The sequence below is a fragment of the Eublepharis macularius genome, chromosome 6 (genome assembly GCF_028583425.1).
Source record: "Eublepharis macularius isolate TG4126 chromosome 6, MPM_Emac_v1.0, whole genome shotgun sequence".
NCBI lineage: Eukaryota > Metazoa > Chordata > Lepidosauria > Squamata > Eublepharidae > Eublepharis > Eublepharis macularius.
In genome coordinates, this window is record NC_072795.1 from 60,332,045 (window position 1) to 60,353,827 (window position 21,783).

Consider the following 21,783-nt stretch of genomic DNA (forward strand, 5'->3'; position numbering starts at 1 on the left):
GCTTCATCACTGGAATTTTATTAGTTTCTTGATCAGTATTTTTTTTTTGCTATTCTATAACGACCCACACACTCACATCACTCAACCTATCAAACCTTATAAAAGGTACAAGGAAATTGCAGAAAACAGAATAACTAGTGCTGCTATCAATGTGACAAGTAAGGTCAGTACTCCTGCCTGTTTGTAAGGATATAGAATGGGAAAAGGAAATCAAAACTTGGATTAGTTGTCACTGAAGAAGTGAAAGACCACGAATAATAGAAAAAGAAGAACATGAAAATATGTTTTGATTTTCCAGATTTTAACACTGGAAGTACAGCTGAGTTGACAGTGAAGGTTGCACTGATCCAGAATGCTGTTGCATTTTTACTTTAGAAGGGAGGTTTAGTCTACGCAGAAGGGTCAATTGCACAAAAGATGCATGTTCTTTCCTTCCACCTGCCATTACAAAATAGGGGTATATCACGAATAATGGTGAGATTGTGACGTCTTCAAGTAAGAGTTGACAGATACTCCTAACTGCCCTGTGAATATTATTTTCTACCAAGGATGTTCAGTTCTGATAGGCCTTTGGGAGAGGGGGACCTACGGAAATTACTGAAGCTATACCGCACAGAGATTTCAATGGCAGTGGATGATGTCTTCCCATTGCTTCATGGGCTTGTGGATCATGACGTTGTCACTGAAGAGATGTTCAAGGTGAGAAAGCTTTAAATAAATGTTTAATTGTGGGGAAAGAATCTTATGTTTACACAGCATGCAAGGCATGGGGAGTTGTATCCCATCATGTTGATGAAAAGTAGATACTAATTCTCCAGTAAATGGGAAGACACAGAAGTGTAAGAGAGTCGAATATATTGTTGGGTGTGGGTCTTCTCAAACATCTTAATACTTTTTTTTCATTTTGGAATCACAGTGACCTTTCTTTAGGACTGTCCATATGCCATATTCTGCTTGTATATGCCTTTATCTAATTATGGAAAAAAGATTTCCAACAGGAGTTGATTCGTAGTGCACTGTTTCAACTGCATTCAATCATGAATATCAACATATTCTCTGGAGGACTGATGTCTCAGTTTGCACACACCAGTAGTACCTTTTGAAAATCCCTACACATATCTTCTAAACTGTAAATCTGATTCTCTCTGAAACTATGCACGCATGACAATAGGGTTGCCAGCCTCCAGGTGGTAGCTGGAGATCTCCCGGAATTACAACTGATCTCCAGGCCACAGAGATTAATTCCCCTGGAGGAAATGGCTGCTTTGGAGGGTGGACTCTATGGAATTATACATGCTGAGGTCCTTTCCCTCCCCCAAACCCTGCCTTCTCCAGGTTTCACCCCTCAAATCTCCAGGAATTTCCAGGCTTGGAGCTGGCAACCCTACAGGACACTGCTTTAAGCCAATGATTCATTTAGTTCAATATTGTCTGCTTTGGCAAAAGCTCTCTAGACTCTCACCAGAAGTCTTTTGACACTTGTTGATTCCAGTCTTTTAACTGGAAGCACCAAGGATGGAACCTGGAGGCTTCTGCATGCAGGGCGTAGTACCTTCCCCTTTCCTAGCAACTGTGCTGTATAATAGTGTCTTTGTTTAAAGCAGTGAATGGTTTTGCTACTTAAAGGAGTGCTTGTGCTTTAGCAACATCCAATTCTCTGTTTTAGTCTTCATTATTTTTGTTTATACCACTTCAGCTTTATTAGTGTTTTACATCTTAAGGATGTTTTGAAGATTTGATGTGTATATTTCCACACTGCAGTGCCATAATGTTGAACTTTCCCTGCAACTGTTAGCTTCCTTTTCCTGTAGGCAATTGCTAACACTCAAGTATTTACTATTGACTTGGGTTTTTCATCCCCCTGGTTCTTGAAGGACACTATCCATTTGAAGGAGAAAGAGGGTTGCCATAAGGCTTTTCATGCCGTGTTGACGTGGCTGCTGAGTCAGGAGTCACCTTCTATCCAGGACTTCTGGAGGGTCCTCTTCAAGGATTACAATCTGGAAAGATATTCCAAGCTCCAGTCCATTCGGAGTAGCTTTCCCAAAGGTATCAACTGAGATCACTGTAGCCCAGAAGAAATTGAAGTTACTCCTATAGTTGAATTATATTTGGGGAGAGGGGGATATATCCTTCCTCATTTTTGCTTTTGGAAATGATCAATTGATCTTCATGCAAACTCCTCCCCCCCCCCCCGCCCCCGGAAGCCCAGGCACAACAAACTTACAATACCATCCTGAGGGGAGTTACACCCTTCTAAATCCACTGAAGTCAATTGATTTATAATGCTGTTACTCTGTATAGGTTGGCACTGTTAATGGAGGGGAAGCAGAGTGGATACTTTCTCTGCTTTAGAATTGCTGCTAGAGAGGGGGTTAACTGGCTACCTATGTCTATAGGTGTCATTGGGCAAAAAGTGTCTTTCCCCTTTAATAGTGTGTGGAATAGTGTGTTTAGTGTGTGGAAATGGGTACTTGAAGCTTTTAATGGCATGGTAAATAACATGACCTGATATTTGCAGCAGATCAAATTGATATTAAAGAGACAGCTAGAGAAAGTAGTGTAAAAGATGGCAACCCAACCCATATCTGATGCAGTTGATTTTAACCAGTGTTTACCTAATAGTGCATCAGTTTTATCAAGCAATATTTTTTTGTCTTTTCCTTTTTTCTTCAGATATGGATCTTGGCAGGCACCGTAGGGCAAGGAAACTCACAGCCAGTCCTAAGATACTGGCTCAGCCCAAGTCTCAAGGAAAGCGGAAGGCAACGGAGGAGAAAGACCCTTTGCACCTTCCTCAGCCTTTACTGAAAGGCGACCCACACTTTGGTATTAAACTATTTGCTGGGATTAGAATTAAGCAGAAATGTATGACACATAAAGCATAAAGGATAGGATGCCCCAAGGTACATGTAACAAATTCAAATTATTACACACTCATGCCCTGAGGGAACAATCCTTTTAATATCTGCATAACATGTTCCCTTTCTTTTAAAGCTGTATTCATATTAAATGCAACACGATGTGGAAGCTCCTCTAAATTTCCTTTCATGAACACTTCTGTGCAGGGCTTTTTTTCTGTGAAAAGAGGTGGTGGATCTCTCTATTATCACATGTGCATGAGCAAAGTGTGTGCACGCTGCCAGAAACACATGATGACATCACTTCCGGGAAGTGACCTTGCTTCCCAGAAGTGGCCTCGCTTCCCAGAAGCAAGGTCATCGCGCAGGGCGCAGCCACCCCCTGGAGCGCTGGATCGATTTGAGCCCGCTCGCCTCCCCGTCCCTTACCGGCAATGTTCCCTCTAAGTGGTGCAGTGTTGTGAGCAGGAATCTACTTTGTGAGCAGCAAATTGCGTTAGGTCACGCCTTTTCCAAAACCAGAATCCATTTGATTAAAAAACTTTTGAATTAGATTGTCTGAGGCATTAGTATTGGGTGCCATCAATATTTTGATGACACCCACTTATGCATGTGGTTCTCAAAAGCTTATGTCTCAATACAGTTGGTTAATCTTAAAGGTGCTACTGGACTCTTTACTATTTTGCAACTACAGACTAAGAAAGAAAGAAGGAAGCAAGGAAAGAAGGAGAGAGGGACTGAGGAAGGGAAAGCCGGGGAAGAGGCTGGGGAAGCAGGCAGCCTGGGAGAAGCTCCACCCAGGGAGTCAGCTCACGGGTCTTTGGGTGCCAGGGGCAGGGCCACCAGTCACGTGATCTTTTTTCAGAGTTTCCAGATCTCAGATCCTGGAAGATCCCACTGAAAAAAGCCCTACTTCTGTGCAAATGATTTATGAGCTTCTGGCCAAGGCTCAAAGCACCCATGTTTGCTTAATGGGATGTGCAACTGCAGTGCATTTTGCTTTCAGAGTGTTATAACCTATACTATGGGTCAACAGGGACTCTGCCAAAGGCAAAAGCAGCAAAGAAAGCAGAGAATGCTGACATTCAGCACTGCCCACTTCCAAACGGTAAGCACTTCACTTCGCCATGCCCATGTCCTTCTTTACTGCTTGTCTCCTGGTTCAAAACTTTTCACAACAGGTTATTAATTATTTGTGAGATTTTTTCTCTGTGGAGAACATTTTTGCAGTCCTTATCTCCCAAAGATCCTGCAAGTGAGTTTAGGCTGAGAAGAAACTACTATCTCATGACCACACAGGAGCTTTCATGGCTGAGCAGATATCTGATCTCTTCTTTGCCATATCCAACCCCAGTATGCTGTCTGCTGCATGAAAATATCCCCCAAGGTTACTTGAGTTGAAAAAGTCCAAATTACCATTTGGAAATTTTGTTCCATGCTGTATTTCCATCCTGCCCCACAAACCAGGAGGAAATTAGACTTTCCTCTTGTAACTCTGTCACCTTTTGTACCAAACAGAACAAATGGGTAGCTTGGAGGAAAGGCAAGGAAGAGCATGGATACGTATGCCACTTTGGTCAACACACAACTAGTATGATAGCTACCATGAAAACCAAGCATGGATTTGTGTGGCATGTCCACATCTGCTTGTAAACTTTGACTAAATCTGGGTGGGGTTTTTTAACCACCAAAAAAGCAATGACACTTGAATTCAACAATCACATTGTCTATGGGATACATTTTAAAATTTTCAGTGCTTTTCACTGTAGACACTGTGTGCAAGCTGTATGTTATCTGCTGCATTGCAATGACAGTATTTGTCCCAACAGTATTTGTTGACTTTATCCTGTGGACAAAGAAATACTAGGATGATACCTGGCTAATTCTTAATTGTTTATAGAGTGAAAGTTATAGGCATCCTAATATCCAGTATGTGAGAATAATGAGCCATAAACTGCTGTTTCTGTCCTCCAATTTCTCTCCTGTGTAGTTTTTATATTATGGGTCCTCCTGTGATGTTAGGACTGTTTTTGAAACAATAGGCGTTCATATTGTATCTGCTTCAGTTCAGAAGGCTGTTCTCATGACAGACACTCAGTGAAAAACCAGTGAACAGTAGGGATTTAGAAGGAATTTTCCTCAAGCAGTTTCTGAGTCAGGTATATGTTCACCTTTTCTCATGCTGAGAATTAACCAGTTCAAGGATAACAATGACTATGAAGTGTTACTGGAACAGTGTTCATAGCAGGTGTATTTGACACAGTGATTTCTGCCTAAGTTCAAACTGGTTAGATGGAAAAATTTAATGCAATATTTTCTGTTCCATATGTGACATGTAGTGCTGTGCATCTACCTCTGTGTTGTTTAAGAACTGCACTGAATGTCCATCTAGCCCAGCAATCCGCCTGCAGTACAGGCCAGCCAAATGCCCCTGGAAAGCTCTCCAGCAGAGGATGATAGTTAGCCACCCTGGTGGTCGATGTATTAGCAGGACTAAATTTTGGGTAGTTATCAGTTTCTAATAGAATAATTACACCTTTGAGTGATAGGATATTCAGAGCTGTCTTTGCAGGGACACTTTCCTTTGTAAGAACGACTACTGGAACAGTGCCTTAGTGAAAATTTGTTTAAAAGTGTACAAAATAAGAGGAAAAATATAATGATGCACTAGAAAATTTAGGCAATACAAAATTAGTGCAGGTTACTAAATCTGACAAGACTTAGGCATACCTTCTTTTCTTTACCGGACCATTGCTTCCTATATCCAGGGCTCCACTTGAGCATTGTATCTCATGCATTGAGGAAGGGTGGGTAGTAAAAAGGAGTTGTAATTGTTTTGTTTTGCTGAAAGTAAAAAATTATTGTTTGCAGCCTGATTCTAACTGTGTTTACTGCCACCTCCTTCATAGAGAGCTTCAAGGAGGAGGCAGAATCCCAGCACTATGTACTGTGTGTGAGTGTGTGTATTACAGGATTTTTATCTTTGCCAAAATCAATGTAAGGTTAGTTCAACGATGAAAGACGGGCTGAGATGTCGCCCAATGGAACAGGTGGTGGAATCCAAGTTAATTAAAATCCAGCACTCTGTCCACTTCATCTCTACAAAACAAGGTCTGATGTTCTCTATAATGTCTTAATCTCCTCCCACCCCCCCCACCCCCGGTGTATTAGACAATATACCAAATCATGATTCTGGTGGACAGATGAAGAAAAAAGTATTTTCCATATGTCGTTGTGTACATTTTCACAAGGAATAGTTCATTCAACATTCTGTTTACAGTTAAAATGTCTCAATTCAAACTATACCAAATATGTCTAAGGAAACTTAAATATAATTTGGTATCAAGTTTGAATTGAGAAACAATGGCTTACAGTTGGCTGGCAGGCCAGAATCAGATGTCACAGTTTAACATGGACTTGCGAACAATGGTGTGATCCTTGAATGAACAAACCATAGTTAGAGCAAAAGCCCTGCCTTCAGGGACTCTTGCACTTTAGAAATGGGAGTGACGGCATCAGTCCGAGTGCCGAGATAATGGATAATGGAAGCATAGTTTTAAGCTATGTCTTGCCTGTTGTATGTTTGGACACTCAAGTTATGGCTTGGAGTCTAACCTATCATAAGCACAAATTGTTGTTTGACTTGATGTCTGAATTGGGCCAATTACATTTTCCCTATTAGAACAATGGCAACTTATTTCAGTACTAGAGACATACATTTAGCATAATCTTCCTTTTCCAGGAGATGGTAAGAAATATATCAAAGTTGGTGGTGAGTTTTATACCACAAGAAAATTGGAGGAGCCTGTAGAGAAGAGTAGAGCTCGTGAACCAAAGCCCAGTGTGAAAGCCAAAGAATCCCAGGCCCCCGAATATGTATGTACCACAACATGTTTCTTCCTACACTGTGCTGGCTATATACCTGTACATGTTAATTACTGAATTAACATGTTCACACAACCACAAGTTCATGGTAGCTACATGTTTGTTTCGTTTATGATTTTACATAGTGATTGTAGTGTGACAATTTTAATGTAAACTACTCAAGGCATAGTTTCAGGTAGGTAGCCGTATTGGTCAGCAGTGGAACAGCAGGATTTGAGCCAATGGCACCTCAGAGACCAACAAGATTTTCAGGGTATAAGCTTTTGAGTGTCAAAGCTCCCTTCTTCAGATGTAAAAATGTTGTTGGGCTCTAATATGCGACTGGAATCAAATTCTACTTAAAGCATGTTATTGGGGAAATGGGGATGTTATTAATGCCTAATATGAACCCATTGGGCTATATTAATTTATGGGAGTCTGAGGCATCCATCATACATACACCTATATATCCCAAATATCTTAAATGTTATCTTTGTGTTGGAATCAAACTGTTATAAGAAAAGTGAAGCATTAATATAATTTAAAATGCATTTGTCTAGAAGAGATGCTATTTATTGTTATTTGTATAGCACCTGTATAGCTTTACAATTAGTTCTGTATGACACTGTTTCATACCATGATGCAAAACAGGCAAACAAGTCACATGACTCAGAGTTGTCAGAGGCTGAAAGAGCTGATTCCACAAGTCCAGTAGTTGTGTGCATCAGCCCTTAATAATGTATATAAAGGCCTCAGCACGTCACTCATCTGGCCTTCTAAGTTCGCAGCTCATTTTGGTTTATTTCTATGGGGAAACTGAAGTGTGTTTGTGCATTACTTTTTCTTGCTCTAAGGAAGGGTAACAATTAAAATTCTCTAACTGAAACTTACAGTATTATTTTTTGGATTTGATGTGCCTCAGTTAATGAAATTCTAAAAAGAGATACTCGAGTCTAAGCCCATTGTGTCTCTCACAAAGCCCTGGAGATGCCTGTTTCTTCCACTATAACCAAAATGGCTGCAAAAAGTCTAACAGGAAATACATTATTAAGTGACAAATCTGCTGAAAGATTGTTCTTTTTTTCCAAATATTTTTATTACTATAAAATAACTCCTCCATTTACATCAGATTGAAGAGAACAATATAGATGATTGAACATTATCCTTACATGTATTGCTTTAAAAATTTGAAGGGAAAGCATATCTTTCCATGAATTTATCCATAAACATGCCTTTTCTGTGGCTCTGCTACAAGTTCACTTTGAAAAAACAATTTTCATGCCATCTTCAAGTATTTGAAGGGCTGTTACACAGAAGATGGAGTGGAGTTGTTTTCTGTTGCCCCAGAGGGTCAGACCAGAATCAATGGGTTAAAATTAAATCAGAAGAGTTTTTCAGTTAAACAGTAGGAAGTACCTCCTGAGTGATTCCTCAGTGGAACAGGCTTCCTTGGGAGGTGGTGGGCTCTCCTTCTTTGGAGGTTTTTGTGAAGACACTAGATGACCATCTGACAGCAATGATGATTTATTGACTCATTATAAATTTAGGCTGATTGGGAAGGGGAGGGCAGGAAGAGATGAGCTCATGCTAGGCTTTTGTGGCCCTTTCTTATATATACAGCATAATGCCAATCTGCACTTTGGGGCCAGGAAGGAATTTTCTTTTAAGCTATATTGGCCAGAGACCCTGGAGAATTTTTGCCTTCATATAGGCATAGAGCAGTGGTCACTGGGGGAGGGGGAAGTAGCTGTGAATTTCTTGCATTGTTCAAGAGGTTGGACTAGATGACCCTTGGGTTCCCTTCCAGCTTTATATTTCAATGTTTCCACAAAAGAGCAGTATATTGATTTCTTTGTCAAGGTGCAACAATATTGAAAGCCTGCATTGTATTTTAAGTAGCCCATAGTCAGCATGTTAATTTGTACATCTTCACACTTCTCTTCGTCTTCAGAAGGGAGAACAGAAAGGAAGTTTGCAGAGCAAGTTCCCCACTATCTCTTTCCATACTGTTGACCCAGTCCTCCAGCAGGTAATAGGAAAAGTATTTTTACTTCTACACTAGGATAATGACTTTTCCAATCCCTATGTTCTTCACATTTTCATTTGCTTTGGTTTGTCCATTTACTGCTCTTTGTACAATTCCTGTCATGTGAACAGTAGAAGGTGCCTTTGAGCTACCGAAGTTGGTACTTTCTACTTAGTTCTCCAGACTCTCAGGGTCTTTCACATCACCTATCACTGATTTTAATGGGTGATGCTGGGTATGAACTTGAGAAAAATTGCATGCAGTGTTTTAGGACCTGAGCCACAGCTCCTTCCCATCTACAGTCTATACAGACGTGTCTGTCTGTACAAGCTTTGTCCTGTTGGGATTGTGGGATGTTATGGGAGTCAGACTTTTTAGTAACGTAAACAGTTAATGCGCCATTAAATACTTCACCTGCTTTGTAGCCCATCCTTCTTCTAAGGGTTTTTCTCATTTTATCCTCATAACATTACTGGTGAGATAGGCTAGGATGAGAGAATGAGTGGCTCAAGGTCAGGCTGCCAGGCAACAACAAGGAGACTGGGGGAGCATGGGGGAGGGGGCAACAGCATGACATCACTTCTGGGGAAAATCCAGGTGACAGCAGTCCTCTTTAGGAATCTCTATTATAAAAGCATAGAGTTTTCAGCAATTTCCAAAGAGGATTTGAACTCAGATCTTCCCAGTCCAAGTCCAGCACAATATCCATTATATCACATTGGCTCTTTAGAGTACAAAACAAGAATCTATGAGAGATTTCAAAGTTGCTGGAACTAAAGGCTAAAATGAAAACCAAACAAAAAGGGGGTGGTTGAATAGATAGGAGGCTGTAAATGCAGCAACATTTTAAATAATTTTAAAAGGAAAACATAGAAGAGGAGCAGCTGGGCCGTGGTCTATATAAACAAGTATAGTCATGCAAAAGGTAACAACATTTCAGTAAGGGATATTTGCATTTTATGCTGCAAATTTTCTGCACTTTCTCCAAATGTACTTGTGGTGAACACAGCAGCATCTGAAGGGGATGGATGCATCTAGAAAAATGCAGCAGGGTGCACGTTAGAGACATGCAACCAAAAGCAGCTCCCTGGAGTAGGTCATTTACATTGTCCTGTGTCTTTAGTGTACAGCATGTATCCCCTACTTCTGATATTGCTGTTTGGCTGTGAAATGTGTTACAGACCCCAAGAAATAGAGATGTCACCTGAAGGGTAACCAGCATTCACTTTTATATTTAAAAACTTCAGAGATTGGATGCTGACTGAGAGCACAATTACACATTACAATTTCCTCTATATTTAGTTGAAATGACTTATTTGAAATTTAACTGCCAGGATTGCTCAATTGTGGAAGAGAATGGTGTATGAACAGAGGAGAATTTTAATCTTTTCCTCCACTGCCATTTTCTTGCTGGAAAAAGCCACTCCTTAGCTGCTTTAATCTCCTTTGGGGATAGCATACAAGTACCTATAAATTTTCCCTAGTGAGGGTAAAAGCACTCCAGGAATAGGTTTTTCCAGTGAAAAGCATGGCAGGGGAAGAAAGGGTTTACATTTCCTCCTCTGTTTCTCTGCACCTCCCCCTGATCTGTTCCCCTTAATAAAGCAATCCTAGCAGCTAAATTCCCAAAAAGAAAACACAAACTTACTTTAAGCATTATGGTTATTTTAAACATGGATGCAATTGTAAAGTATAGCTGCTCTTTAAGATGGGGAATGGGAAGAAGCATGGACTGCATAAGCTTTTGCCCAACTGCTCCTCTCTCACATTTTCCCTTTTTAAAGAATTGCTCAAAATATTGCTGAATACACACCCTTCCATCTAGGCAGCCATTCAGCTACAAATCATACCCAAACCATCTGGAGTTAACAGGAACACTGAAGACAGTATTTTGATCTGAAAACTGTCCTTTCCATTTACAGAACAGGTGCTCAGAAGGCCATCACAAAATTCTCCAATGCAAGACATAACAAAGGGGCATGTTGAGAGCTACTCCTTATGTTTACTCACTAACTCATTACTTCCACCAAATTCACTGCATGGGTGAGGTTAGTCTGTTATACTCTGGAAGTTCCATCTGACTTGGGAAGTCCCAGGTTTCCTGAGCTATCTACTTGAGTTTGTGCCAGATTCCCTGAAGGGATAGGGTTTGGTCAGGGTGAACATTTTTCCTTGGCAGAACTTGTCCTCCTCATGTCAAGATGGAATTCCCCAAAGATTTTAACATTAAATCAATGGCACAGAACACCCGTGCTGCAGTTCACAGCCAAGTCATTATTGCCGACCACCTTATCCAACAATTTTTTTTGTTGAGTTCACTTCTGGCCAAACAAATAAGTGATGTTTGCAGAGGTTCTGCTTCCATGCACTATCTACATCCTATCAGGGTTATCAGAGCCTATGCAGATTAACAAATTTAAAACCTGGAATAGAGGGAGCACTGTTTCACATAGGAAATACTACATAATTACACTGCCAAATGGTTGTCACAGAGATTATCAAAGATCTTAAGGCAAAGGGTTTAAGAATCACAAAGTCTGTTATCAGCTCCTTCTTCCTATCTTTGCTAGCATTGTTTCTCATGCTGTAAAGAAATATTCAAAAAGATCAGCTCTTTGAAAACTTCAGTGTTCCCAGTTTAGGGTGCCCACAATTGCATGTCATGGTTTTGCCAACTCACAGAATCAGAATTGGAAATGGCATCTCAAAAGAGGGAAAAAAAGATCATCAAGATCTAGGTATGGACAGTCCAGTGTGAAAATTCCAGATGTGGAGCAATTACAGGCTCCAGTACATGCTGGAGCCAAGAGGAATCTCATAAGACTAGGATACCAGCCATAGTGTAGACCCTAGCTTGAATCCTAATGAATCTGAAGATTCAGATACACATTCATTGCTCCAGTCTTCATCTAGCCCCAGTACAGCAACACCTCAGAATCACTTTCTGGATTCCAAGGAAGACACTGCTGAACCCAAATTAAAGCCAACTTTAGCAGGCAGTGTGCTTGCTTTGCACAATAGCCCCCCCCCCCACCTCTTCAGAGCACTGCCCCAGTGGAAGAGCACTTGACTTAAGTATTACTGTGGTTGTTCTAGGAAGGCTGGAGCTCAGGGCAAAGCTCCTTCAGTAACTGTCTGCATATTGCCAGACAGTACCCTTTTTGCCTAGCTCCTTGATGTCACACTGGGTATATAGTTGGACAGCTCCCATGCTATTTCAGCAACCTTGACTTAAAATTTGATTGTTTTCCTTGGCACGCTGGATAGCTCCTCTGCCTTGCTATTAGACTTGGAGTCTGAGTCGCACAGCCTCAGAGCCAAGCTACAAGTGACGAATTACACTTGCTTGGCACTACTTGATCAAGTGGAGGGCAAGTGGAGGGCAAGTGAACAGGGAGGAATACACATGAGTCTGTTCACTTGCCAGGCAAGAGCTTGGCTCTTAGTGTTGATGGTAACAGGATACTGAGGAGCTTCAACTAACACGGATCCATGCAGCTGACCACAGTGGACTGGGCATTTTGTATAGGACTTTCTGAGCTAACCAGAGGGTTTACCTGGGGAGAAAGGTACTGGGTTTTCTCCATCTTGGAATTTAATTTCTGGGGTATCCTATACTAGGACCTTATAAGACCATATCATCATTTTGAATTCCCTCAGCATGGCATAGAGATCAGGGAATGATTAGTGAAAAGGCAAGCCTCCATTTGAATGTTTTTCTTAGCTACATGTGGCTTCTGAGCCATAGTTTTGTCACCATACTGCATCTTGATAAATTTCAAGGTAGGTAACACTTCTTTGTTCAGGGCAATGAATACTGACCATAGTAGTAGAAGGACTCCACTATACTGACAAAGGACATAAAATGCAATAGCCTGAGTGTTGAAGTGCTTGGACTAGGAACTTGGGTTTAAATCTCCATGAAGCTCAGTGGCTGACCTTGTCTTAGCCTAAACTACCTCACAGAGTTATTGTGAGGATGAAACAGAGAGAACTGTGGAGAGAACTGTGTTCACCATCCTGAGCTCCTTTGAGGAAGAGAGAGATAAAAATGTGATAGCTAGCAGGGGATGATGGTCTGGCTTGGTGGGGGAAAGCGTCATAGATGGTCCTGCTGAGTTATATGCAGAGGAACTGGATGATAACAGACTTTTCTCTCTGCTTTGATCCTGCTGTAACTTGTTGGGTCAGAAGAATGATGATGAATGTGCTGTCTGCAAAGATGGTGGGGAGCTTATCTGCTGTGATGGATGCCCCAAAGCCTTTCATCTTGCCTGCCTTATGCCACCACTGACAGAAATTCCCAGGTAACTGCAGTGGCCATTTAAACTTCAGCAAACATTTATATATCCTCCTGGAATCAAATAGTGATCTTTAGAATATGTCCTTTCCTTCCAGCTTGTTGTTGTTGTAGTGTAATCACTACACTATTTCCTTAGCTGACTGTATTCTACAGTATGTTCCCACAGGTATCTCTCATATGCCCAAAGTTATCGCTAATGCAAAAAGGAGTACATATGTATGTATGTACATATGTACATATGTCCATCTTTCTCACTGAGACCCAAGTCAGATTACAAAGTGCAAGTCAATATGATCAACAGCTGGGACATTCAATAAACAATACAATAGGAATGCATGGCAGAAATTTGAAAAGAAGTATACAATTCAAATACATGAATACAGCAATTAAATTAAACAAGTAATTTGACGTGACCTATTAAATGACATGGAAACTACCCAGTAAGATAATATCTACATCCATGGACAGTTCCCAGTAATATAATCTACAATCCCTGTCCCTTTACCAAATGATGTCTTTGAACCATTTCCTTATTCCTTGTTTTCTGGTTTTTCATCCAAAGTATGTCTCCTATATCCATACCAGTATATATGTCATATATGCTGCCGGCATATCTGTCATGAATGTATATTAGCCTCTGATCTCTGGTCTCTGAGAGTATAGGGAGTCCTTTATTGCTGCAGTGCCAGTAGGTTATCCTGCAAATGTTTACTTTCACTTTCGCACTCTGCTGAGCCAGTGTCCTTGACTGCCAGCTGAAACGGGCCCGAAATGTATCCTTCTTGAGAACCAAAGATAAGTTCATCTTTCTCACTATCTACTCTAAAACAATGTCTCACCTCCCATCCCCCACCCCGTTAACGGTCTCCTTTCCCAAAGGTGGGAAGATTCCCTATAACTAACATGGCTAGCCCCACATACATCACTTCTCCAATTCCACTGTCTATGCACCTTGTACTGAATGGATCTCTAATAAAGTTACTTCAACTGGAACACCTGTGTGTTAACTGTGGAGAACTTGGGGACCTAACTGCCAGGGACTGTCAATATAGCACTCTGGTGGTTCTAAGGTCTTTGAGTTGAAAATACTTATTAAATATTAGGTCCCCCTTTATGTTCTCACCCAGTGAAACGGAAGAAGCTGTCCTATGGTTCAATCCCAAACCTCTAGGAAGTGTCTAAATATTCCAACCATGTAGCCAGGAACTGTAGAATGGGTCATTTTCACTAGATCAGTACTGTATGACCCCATGGGAGATGCTACCAGGTAGGAAAGAGCCATGTGATTGACTCCATCCATGTGCTTAGAATATTCTCACAGATGTTACCCAGCAGCACAGAACCACACTGTAGGGAAGCCATCAGGTGAATGTTTACAAGTTTTCCATCTTTTATAGGCTGCTGAGAATGTGATAATACGTTCTTACTATGGATTCTCAGAGTACATATACTTGAAATAATTCAGCCCATGTTGGTTCTACCACCAGCCCATCCCCATCAGTTCACAGAGGGTAATCACAGGCTGCACAGGAAATTCTCTGCTGGGATCATAAGAGTATCTAAGCAAAAAGCACCTGTCCTTTCCCAGGATTCCTCCCGGTCACAGACAGCTGCTCTTTGGATAGGTCTCCTCCCTCCATAGCCGCAGCATGTCTGAGATTGGTGGTAGTTGCACAGAGATGCCATTTGCAAGGGGAAATTATTTCTGTTTACATTTATTTAGCTTTTTCATTTCTTACCTTGTTATTCATGATCATGTTCCTGTCTTTCTGCTTTGGGATACTGGGCAGCGGAACATGGAGATGTGAATCCTGCTCTCTGGGGAAGCTGAAACTGGACAGGCACAGTGAAGAAGAGAACAGCAGACAGCAACTTTCTCAAACTCTGGTATAACGGTGATCCACAGTTCTCCATTTCCTAGAAACTCCATGCCTCTTTATGCTGCTTTTCTGTGTAGAGCCGTAACCTACACGAGGCAGCCCTGATGGGGTGCCCTTATTTCGATGGCTATTTGTAGTAGCAGTCAGAGCTCTTCATGCTCAGTCTGAATTTTGCTCATTTACAGCCCAGACATTTGAAATGCAGGTAGTCATGCCATCTCTTTCAAGGCATTTTAAGATTTACACAGAGCAGCCAAAGAGCGGAAATGTATACAAAGTCCTGTACTGCCTCCCTGTGGTTACTTTCATTGCTATAGAATAGGGACTGACATGATATTTCTCCTTCTTGCATAGGGTGCTCTTACTCTCTATGGCCAGAGGATAGCTGAAGATCGGAAGAGAGTTCTCATCAAAGAACCTTTGGGGACTTCCTTTGGGCAACCTGTGTCTGCTGTATCCCCAGTGTCTGTGGCAGTAGTACCAACAGTACAGAATGTGGGAACAGAGGCCCAGCTGGTCAGTAATAGCGCACTTTGCTATGGAACTTTTTACTAGTTTCAATTGTCTTTGACATTTCAAATGCTTTATGTAAGAACAGAACTATTAAAGTATTTTGTAGCTGCAGTGGTACTTTTTTCTGCTAAAAGGCTTTTAAAAATACTTTATTTTCATTTTAACAGTTTAACAACAGACATCAACATAATATTAACCCAGCTATGTCATAAAAGACACTGTAGTTAAAATTATATAGTGTATTAACCAGAAGATATAAACAATTTTACAGATATATAAAATAACATAAGATCGGCTTATACATTTCTATTATTTCAAAGAATTGCAAGAATACTGCATGCCACTGCATCAGGTAATTGTGATTGGCCTAAAGCAACCATATCTTCTAGAAACAGAAGCCATGTGTGCATTAAGTTAGACTGAAACTGTGGATTATCAAACAAATAGAGTTGATCAGCTATTTTTTCCATGACAAAATACGCCCAGGTTTTTTTTGTACCAATTCATTATAGGGGGAAGGGCAGCTTTATTCCAAGAAAAAACAATATTTGATTTAGCTGCAGTAAGAAAGAAAAGGATTAGGTCTTTTCTTATATTTGGGATAGTAGGGTCTTCACAGAGGATTAGCAGTATAACTTCAGGTTGCATAGGGACTTTATAGCCCATGAGTCTATATGTTTGGAGAAGAATTTGTCTCCAATATGTTTGAATTTTGGGACAGGCCCACCAGCAATGAAAATAGCTACCATCTTGGCCACACTGTCTCCAATAAAGAGGGCTGTAACTCAGGTTGATCAAGTGTAGTTGAGACAGTGACAAGTACCACCTAGATATAAACTTAAATGAAAGAATCTGGATATTAATAGCCTTTGTATTTAATGTTTTGGCTTTCCAAATTATTTCCCATTAAGCATCCATTATCTCAAGGTTGCAAGCCTTATTCCACAAGTTTTGATAACTCAAGAGTATATGAATATTTCTGTTATTAATCGCCTGATAATGCTAGAAGGCTTTTGTGACAGGTTTAAGATTCAAAGGGCTATGGCAGAGCTCGGGGGGTAGGGGAGGAAAGGTTGTATGATCTTCTAAATATGAACTAAAATGGATTACTTAATTGTTGACATTCACTCTTTTCTCCCATGTTCAGCATAAGAGGGGGATCAGTGCAAAGTGGATTGTATATGTTCTATATAACACACATACCCTCGAGTATACAAAGCATTCCTTGTTTATCATTTAGTGCATCATAAGTCCACTAATATTAGCAATAACAAGGGCAACAAAATAGATGGACCTGTTCTTACTCATTTTGTATGCATTTAAATGGGAGTTATTTTAGTTGTGCTGCTTGTATTAAGTTTAATTTTCTGTTCTGCTTCAGTCACAAGAATAGGGCTGGTTAGCAATTACAATTCCAGAGTGGCAGTAAAGCATTAGGTACGGGGAAAAAAACATTTAAGTACAGAGGCCAGCTGGAAGGACACCTCTGCAAGATAAGAAAGAGCCAAGTCTGGCTAGAAAGGTACTCCTCGTTGTTGTTTGCTTGTTTTGCAGAAACTGACCACTGGGGAAAAGTGTGGTGTTTGCAGGAAAGGAGGTGACATGATCTACTGCAGCAAATGCTTCAAGGCTTTCCACTGGCAATGCCATTTTCCTGCCCATGCAGATCAAATCAGGTGCAGATTTCATTAGAGAACAAAGCTATTATGAATTCTCCGAACTTCCTGGCTCCTGTTCTTTGATGCCTTGTTAGGATGGTATGCCATGGCTGGTTTGCACTACAATCCTAAAAAGAGTTACATCCTCCCAAAATTTATGAAATAATCTTAACAGTGACCAAAAAATACAAATCAGAGAAATGGTACATCTCAAACTTCTGGCAATCCTGTGGATGTTCAAAACATTTTAACTCACAAGAAAAAGAACAGAACATCCCTCACATGTACAATGATCTAAGACAGATTCTCTTTTGTTGTCATGTGATTGATATTAGAATGAGTGGAAACATCCTGAAAATTCTTAAGTTCTTTTAAAACCAATAAAGGAGAAATCATTACAACCAGACATATATACGTTTAAACACATGCCAGAGTTTACATATTATTCTCTGGATGAAATAGGACAAATGTGTATATTGAAAAGCCCAGGAAATGTAATTCTTACCAGGTTTGGTTTTATCTAGAAGCAGCTCACTCATGCATATTTGTTCAACTCTTAATATCAGCATCCCAATGTATGGATAATTACTATCTACAAATTAAATAAAAACCTAATTTCCTTTTTTGAACGCAATACTCATGTAGTGTTGAGTTCTTCTTCTTAAGACTGTTAAGCAAAGCATTCAGGGGCAGACTGGAAAGTTAAAATGGCCCTGGAGTAAGCCAAGCTGAGCAGTCTCTGCTTCAGTACAAGCAAGTGTTGCAGTTTAGCTGTGCCAGCACTAATATTAGCTTACTCATTCCCACAAATTGGTGGTCGTGCAAGAGGAGGAAATCATGATGAGCTGACCCTGATTATTGCTGTCATTGGAGAGTCCAAGCCAAGTGAGCCCCCATTTACAGCCTGAAGTGATTCATCTCAGCCACAGATCATCTGCTGTTTGTTAGCTCTAGACCCCTGTCTTCAAGAAGATCTTAATGGTTCTCCTTTATATTCTCTTCCAGTGGAATCTTGATCTGCAAGTCCTGCTCCAGCAGCTCTGCAACTATCACCGTGGAAGGAGCAGCAGTCTCAAACAGCTCAGTGCTGAGAGCGGTAAAGGTCAGGACTTCTGTTGTCTTTTTAGCCTTATGGGTAGAAGTGAAAACAACTGAAGGAACTTGCTGAGAAAGAACTGCACTTTCACCAAGATGTCTAAAGATTGATACCCTTTATTTTCTACAAGCTTTTTTGTTGCAGGATACCTAGAAACATGATTGACAGAACCTCGTTGTATTGAAGCAGTTCCACATTTTGCAAATGGTGACACTTGACAGTTTGCAATTTTTTTTGCACAGAGAAATTCATGTGACATGGTTCCCACATATTACTGTTGTTGCTGTTATTATTTATATGACACCAACGGTGTGTATGGTATTTAACAAAGTTTCATAAGTGAAAAAGGGGAAGGTCCATGCCCAAGGAACTTGCAGTCTAAACTTAACAGTGAAGAAAACAGTGGAGGGATGGGAGGGAGAGGCAAATGTAAGAAAGGATGAATGTGAAAAAATTCAGTTACTTACTCAGTTTTGTGTGTGAGAAGGAACGGCTGGTTAAAGTCATCATGGAAATGATGGGTTTTGAGGAGGTATTAGAAGTATGAGGCAAAATCCTTACATGTTCAAGGGAAGTGTTCAAGGCATCGGGAGCAACAGGTGAAATCCGGGAGATAAAGTTATGATACTGCTTAACTTAAATTAGGGTATATCTGGATCAACAACCACATCCATGTGACTGTTATTTGTCTGTACCACAAGGAGTTTGTGCAGACTGTGTCTCCTTCCATTTTCCAGTCTCAATATACTGACTCCTGTATTTTTGGACATCCTGGCCATTATTTCACTACCATTCTTCCATTTATCATCTTTCCCCCCGTTTAGTTAAAATAACACCAACAATGCATATTTCCACATTCTCCTTTCTGCTGCTGAAACATCCTGTTTATTTGCTTTGGAAAGTTATTGTTATTGCTCAACCAATCACGTTCCGAATCTCAGGCCTGCCTCTTTCTGCATGTGTGTGTGTAGACAGACTGTCTCTACGCAAATTCAGAGATTTCCTATTTTTAAAAAGCCATCTGACCCATGAAATAGCCCACAGTTCTGAGTGGAGGAAGCATTTATGGAGAGGAAGCACACAGAGAGCAGGAGAGGAATATGGAGTATTGCAGCCGAGGGTCACTACTAGGCACTGCACTGTTCCAAAAAAGGCACCTGGCCAAATCCTATATCTGCCAAAAAATAAAGTGGACTAAGGCTGACGCAGTTCCAGATGTTCTGCTGACTTTTATATAACTTGCCCTAGTTATTTAAGAATTATGTGAATTTATTTAAATGTATCCTGAGAATAATTTTTTAAAAATATTTACCATCTGCTAATTTAGAATGTGGCATTATCAGGCTGTAAAAAGGTAGGATCAAATGAAGCTGATTGGATGATCTTGGGCACAAGACTCATTGTCTGTCTACATGAGACATCTTACACGGGGATGCTCAAGTGTAGGGAGATGCAATGTTAGCTGGGAAGCATAGTTTAAAAAAGACAGAGCCAAAGGCTCAATTTCACCTCTCTACACGAGGGTAGTTTAAAACGACAGAGCCGTTGGAGATTGCCCGGGGAAATTAACAATCCTCTGAGGGGCGATCTCCACTGGCTCTTTTTAAACTTCCCGGCGAACATTGCGTCTCCCTACACTTGAGCATCCCCGTGTAAGATGTCTCATGTAAAGAGACTGTTAGACTAATCTACTTCAAAGGGTTTTTGAGATAACATATAATCATGAAGTCACTTCCTCCCTTCTCTCTTCTGTTGCAGTTTCAATACTTGGGGTGATATAGACTGATACCTCTCTGTTGTCTCCTGGTCACAGAGCTCTATGACAAGAGATAAAAAGAATGGTTTACTTCAGTGGGCTTAGGAGGGTGTAACTCTGTTTAGGACTGCATTGTCAGTGTTTCTTGAAGGTCTTTTAGTATGCAGAGCTTTTTGCAACGCTTATTTCACTCTTCTTCATGGTAACCCCATAAGATTTCTATGCAGTAGGAAATCTTGTCTGCCAGAAGGAATGAATCTATAAATGTGATCTAAAGGTAATTTCCAGCTGACACAAGACACTTGGGGGAGGCAGTTTTCCCCTTTGCCCACCATGTTCTTCCTAAGGGCTCCCTATCCTCTGGGAGAAGCATTTCGCAGTGCTCACTGGGCTGCAGCAGGAGGGGGAAGGTGATAAAGTATTGCTCTGTTGTGCGGGGGGGGGGGGGGCGTTGCTGGCTATACTATGGATCTCTTACTGCAGCTGATTGTTGGCCAGCATTTATATGTTAGATTGATTGAAATACCAAAATTCTATTTTGAATCATAGGTGGTGGAAGAATCTGCTGAGGCTGAACCAGTTATGAATAAAGATGAGCTGGACTCTCTGTTAGGGGAGGTAATGAAAATGATCTTCGTGTCCTTTGACTTACACACTTATTTGGCACGCTACTGACAGCCTTGCAGGTTTCAGCACTCCCTCCTAATATTACATTGCCAATCATTGCACCACTTGGTACTCCAGCCGTTATGACATGAACAGTTTCATAACTTCCCATTTCCTCATGCAGTAGAATCAACGGCAAGTTGCTATAAAGGATGCCACATCACAGTTGTGTGCCCTGTAAATTTATCCTGAGACACAGTCAGTGAACTCAACTCAGAAAAGCACAAGAACAGCTGTAACAGTATTGTTCATAGTATGTCCTGTTTCAATTTTGGTTTTGTATTTAAATATTTATTAACAGGCAGACAAAGTATCTCTGTTCTTTATTATCTTCCAGAACACCTTTGATGGTATCCTGCATTGGGCATTCCAGAGCATGTCTCGCCCTGTGCCAGACACCCAAGCGTTTTTTTCATAGGATCTTGGATTTGGCTCTTGTTTTCTAACGTCAGACTTGTCCTCATCCAGCTGCAGTTGAAATGATGGCACACAAGTTTACTCCAACATACCGTCTCTTGTTTTGGTAATAATTCTAATAAATTGGTACCTCTGTGCTTCTATCTACTTGAGAGAAACAATTTGTTTTTTTCCAGGCTGTACTTGAACCTGGGTCATCTCCCTCAAATAACTGTACAAGGGAGTATGAACTGATTTGTAAGAAATTCAATTCTTTTTCTCATACTTCTTTTGCTAGGGGCTTTAAAAACAAAACATTCTTTCTAATGTGCATATTTCATGTGTCCTGTCTTAATGAAATCATTTTGCTCCATTCATACAGCGTGCTGCTATCCCAATCTGACCATAGAGTTTCTCTAAATTGCTCTCCAAATTATTTTTGTGCTTTTAAACACCATAACAGTGATTGGAATGATTTCTATAGTTGTAGCACATCTGATTGTTTCCATAATATGTGAAGAAAAAACTGCAACAAAAAAGAGCAGAGCAGAAAGAAAAAGGATGCCCAAGGGGGGGGGGGCAATAGGAAAAAGGCCCACAAACAGTTGTTTCTGTCAAATACAATAGTTATATAATGATCTTCCACAATTCCAATTGCTCGGAGTTTGAGAGATGAAGTTTCTCTGTTTTTGAAGAACACATTCTGGTCTGTCCAGCTAGAGCTGATACGTGGCCAGCTGTACTGAGTAATCAAAAGTGATAAA

The 21,783-nt window shown here is 40.6% G+C and overlaps 1 protein-coding gene across 1 annotated transcript; it reads left to right on the top strand.

Annotated features, from left to right (window-relative positions):
- The first annotated feature begins 549 nt into the window (after positions 1-549).
- AIRE (autoimmune regulator) lies at positions 550-21,041 on the top strand. Its single transcript, XM_054983905.1, has 11 exons — positions 550-699; positions 1,875-2,049; positions 2,677-2,829; positions 6,604-6,737; positions 12,943-13,058; positions 14,845-14,941; positions 15,289-15,450; positions 17,002-17,123; positions 18,111-18,207; positions 20,507-20,575; positions 20,961-21,041. The coding sequence occupies exons 1-11, from the start codon at positions 550-552 to the stop codon at positions 21,039-21,041; spliced, it is 1,356 nt and encodes a 451-aa protein (XP_054839880.1).
- Positions 21,042-21,783: the final 742 nt, after the last annotated feature.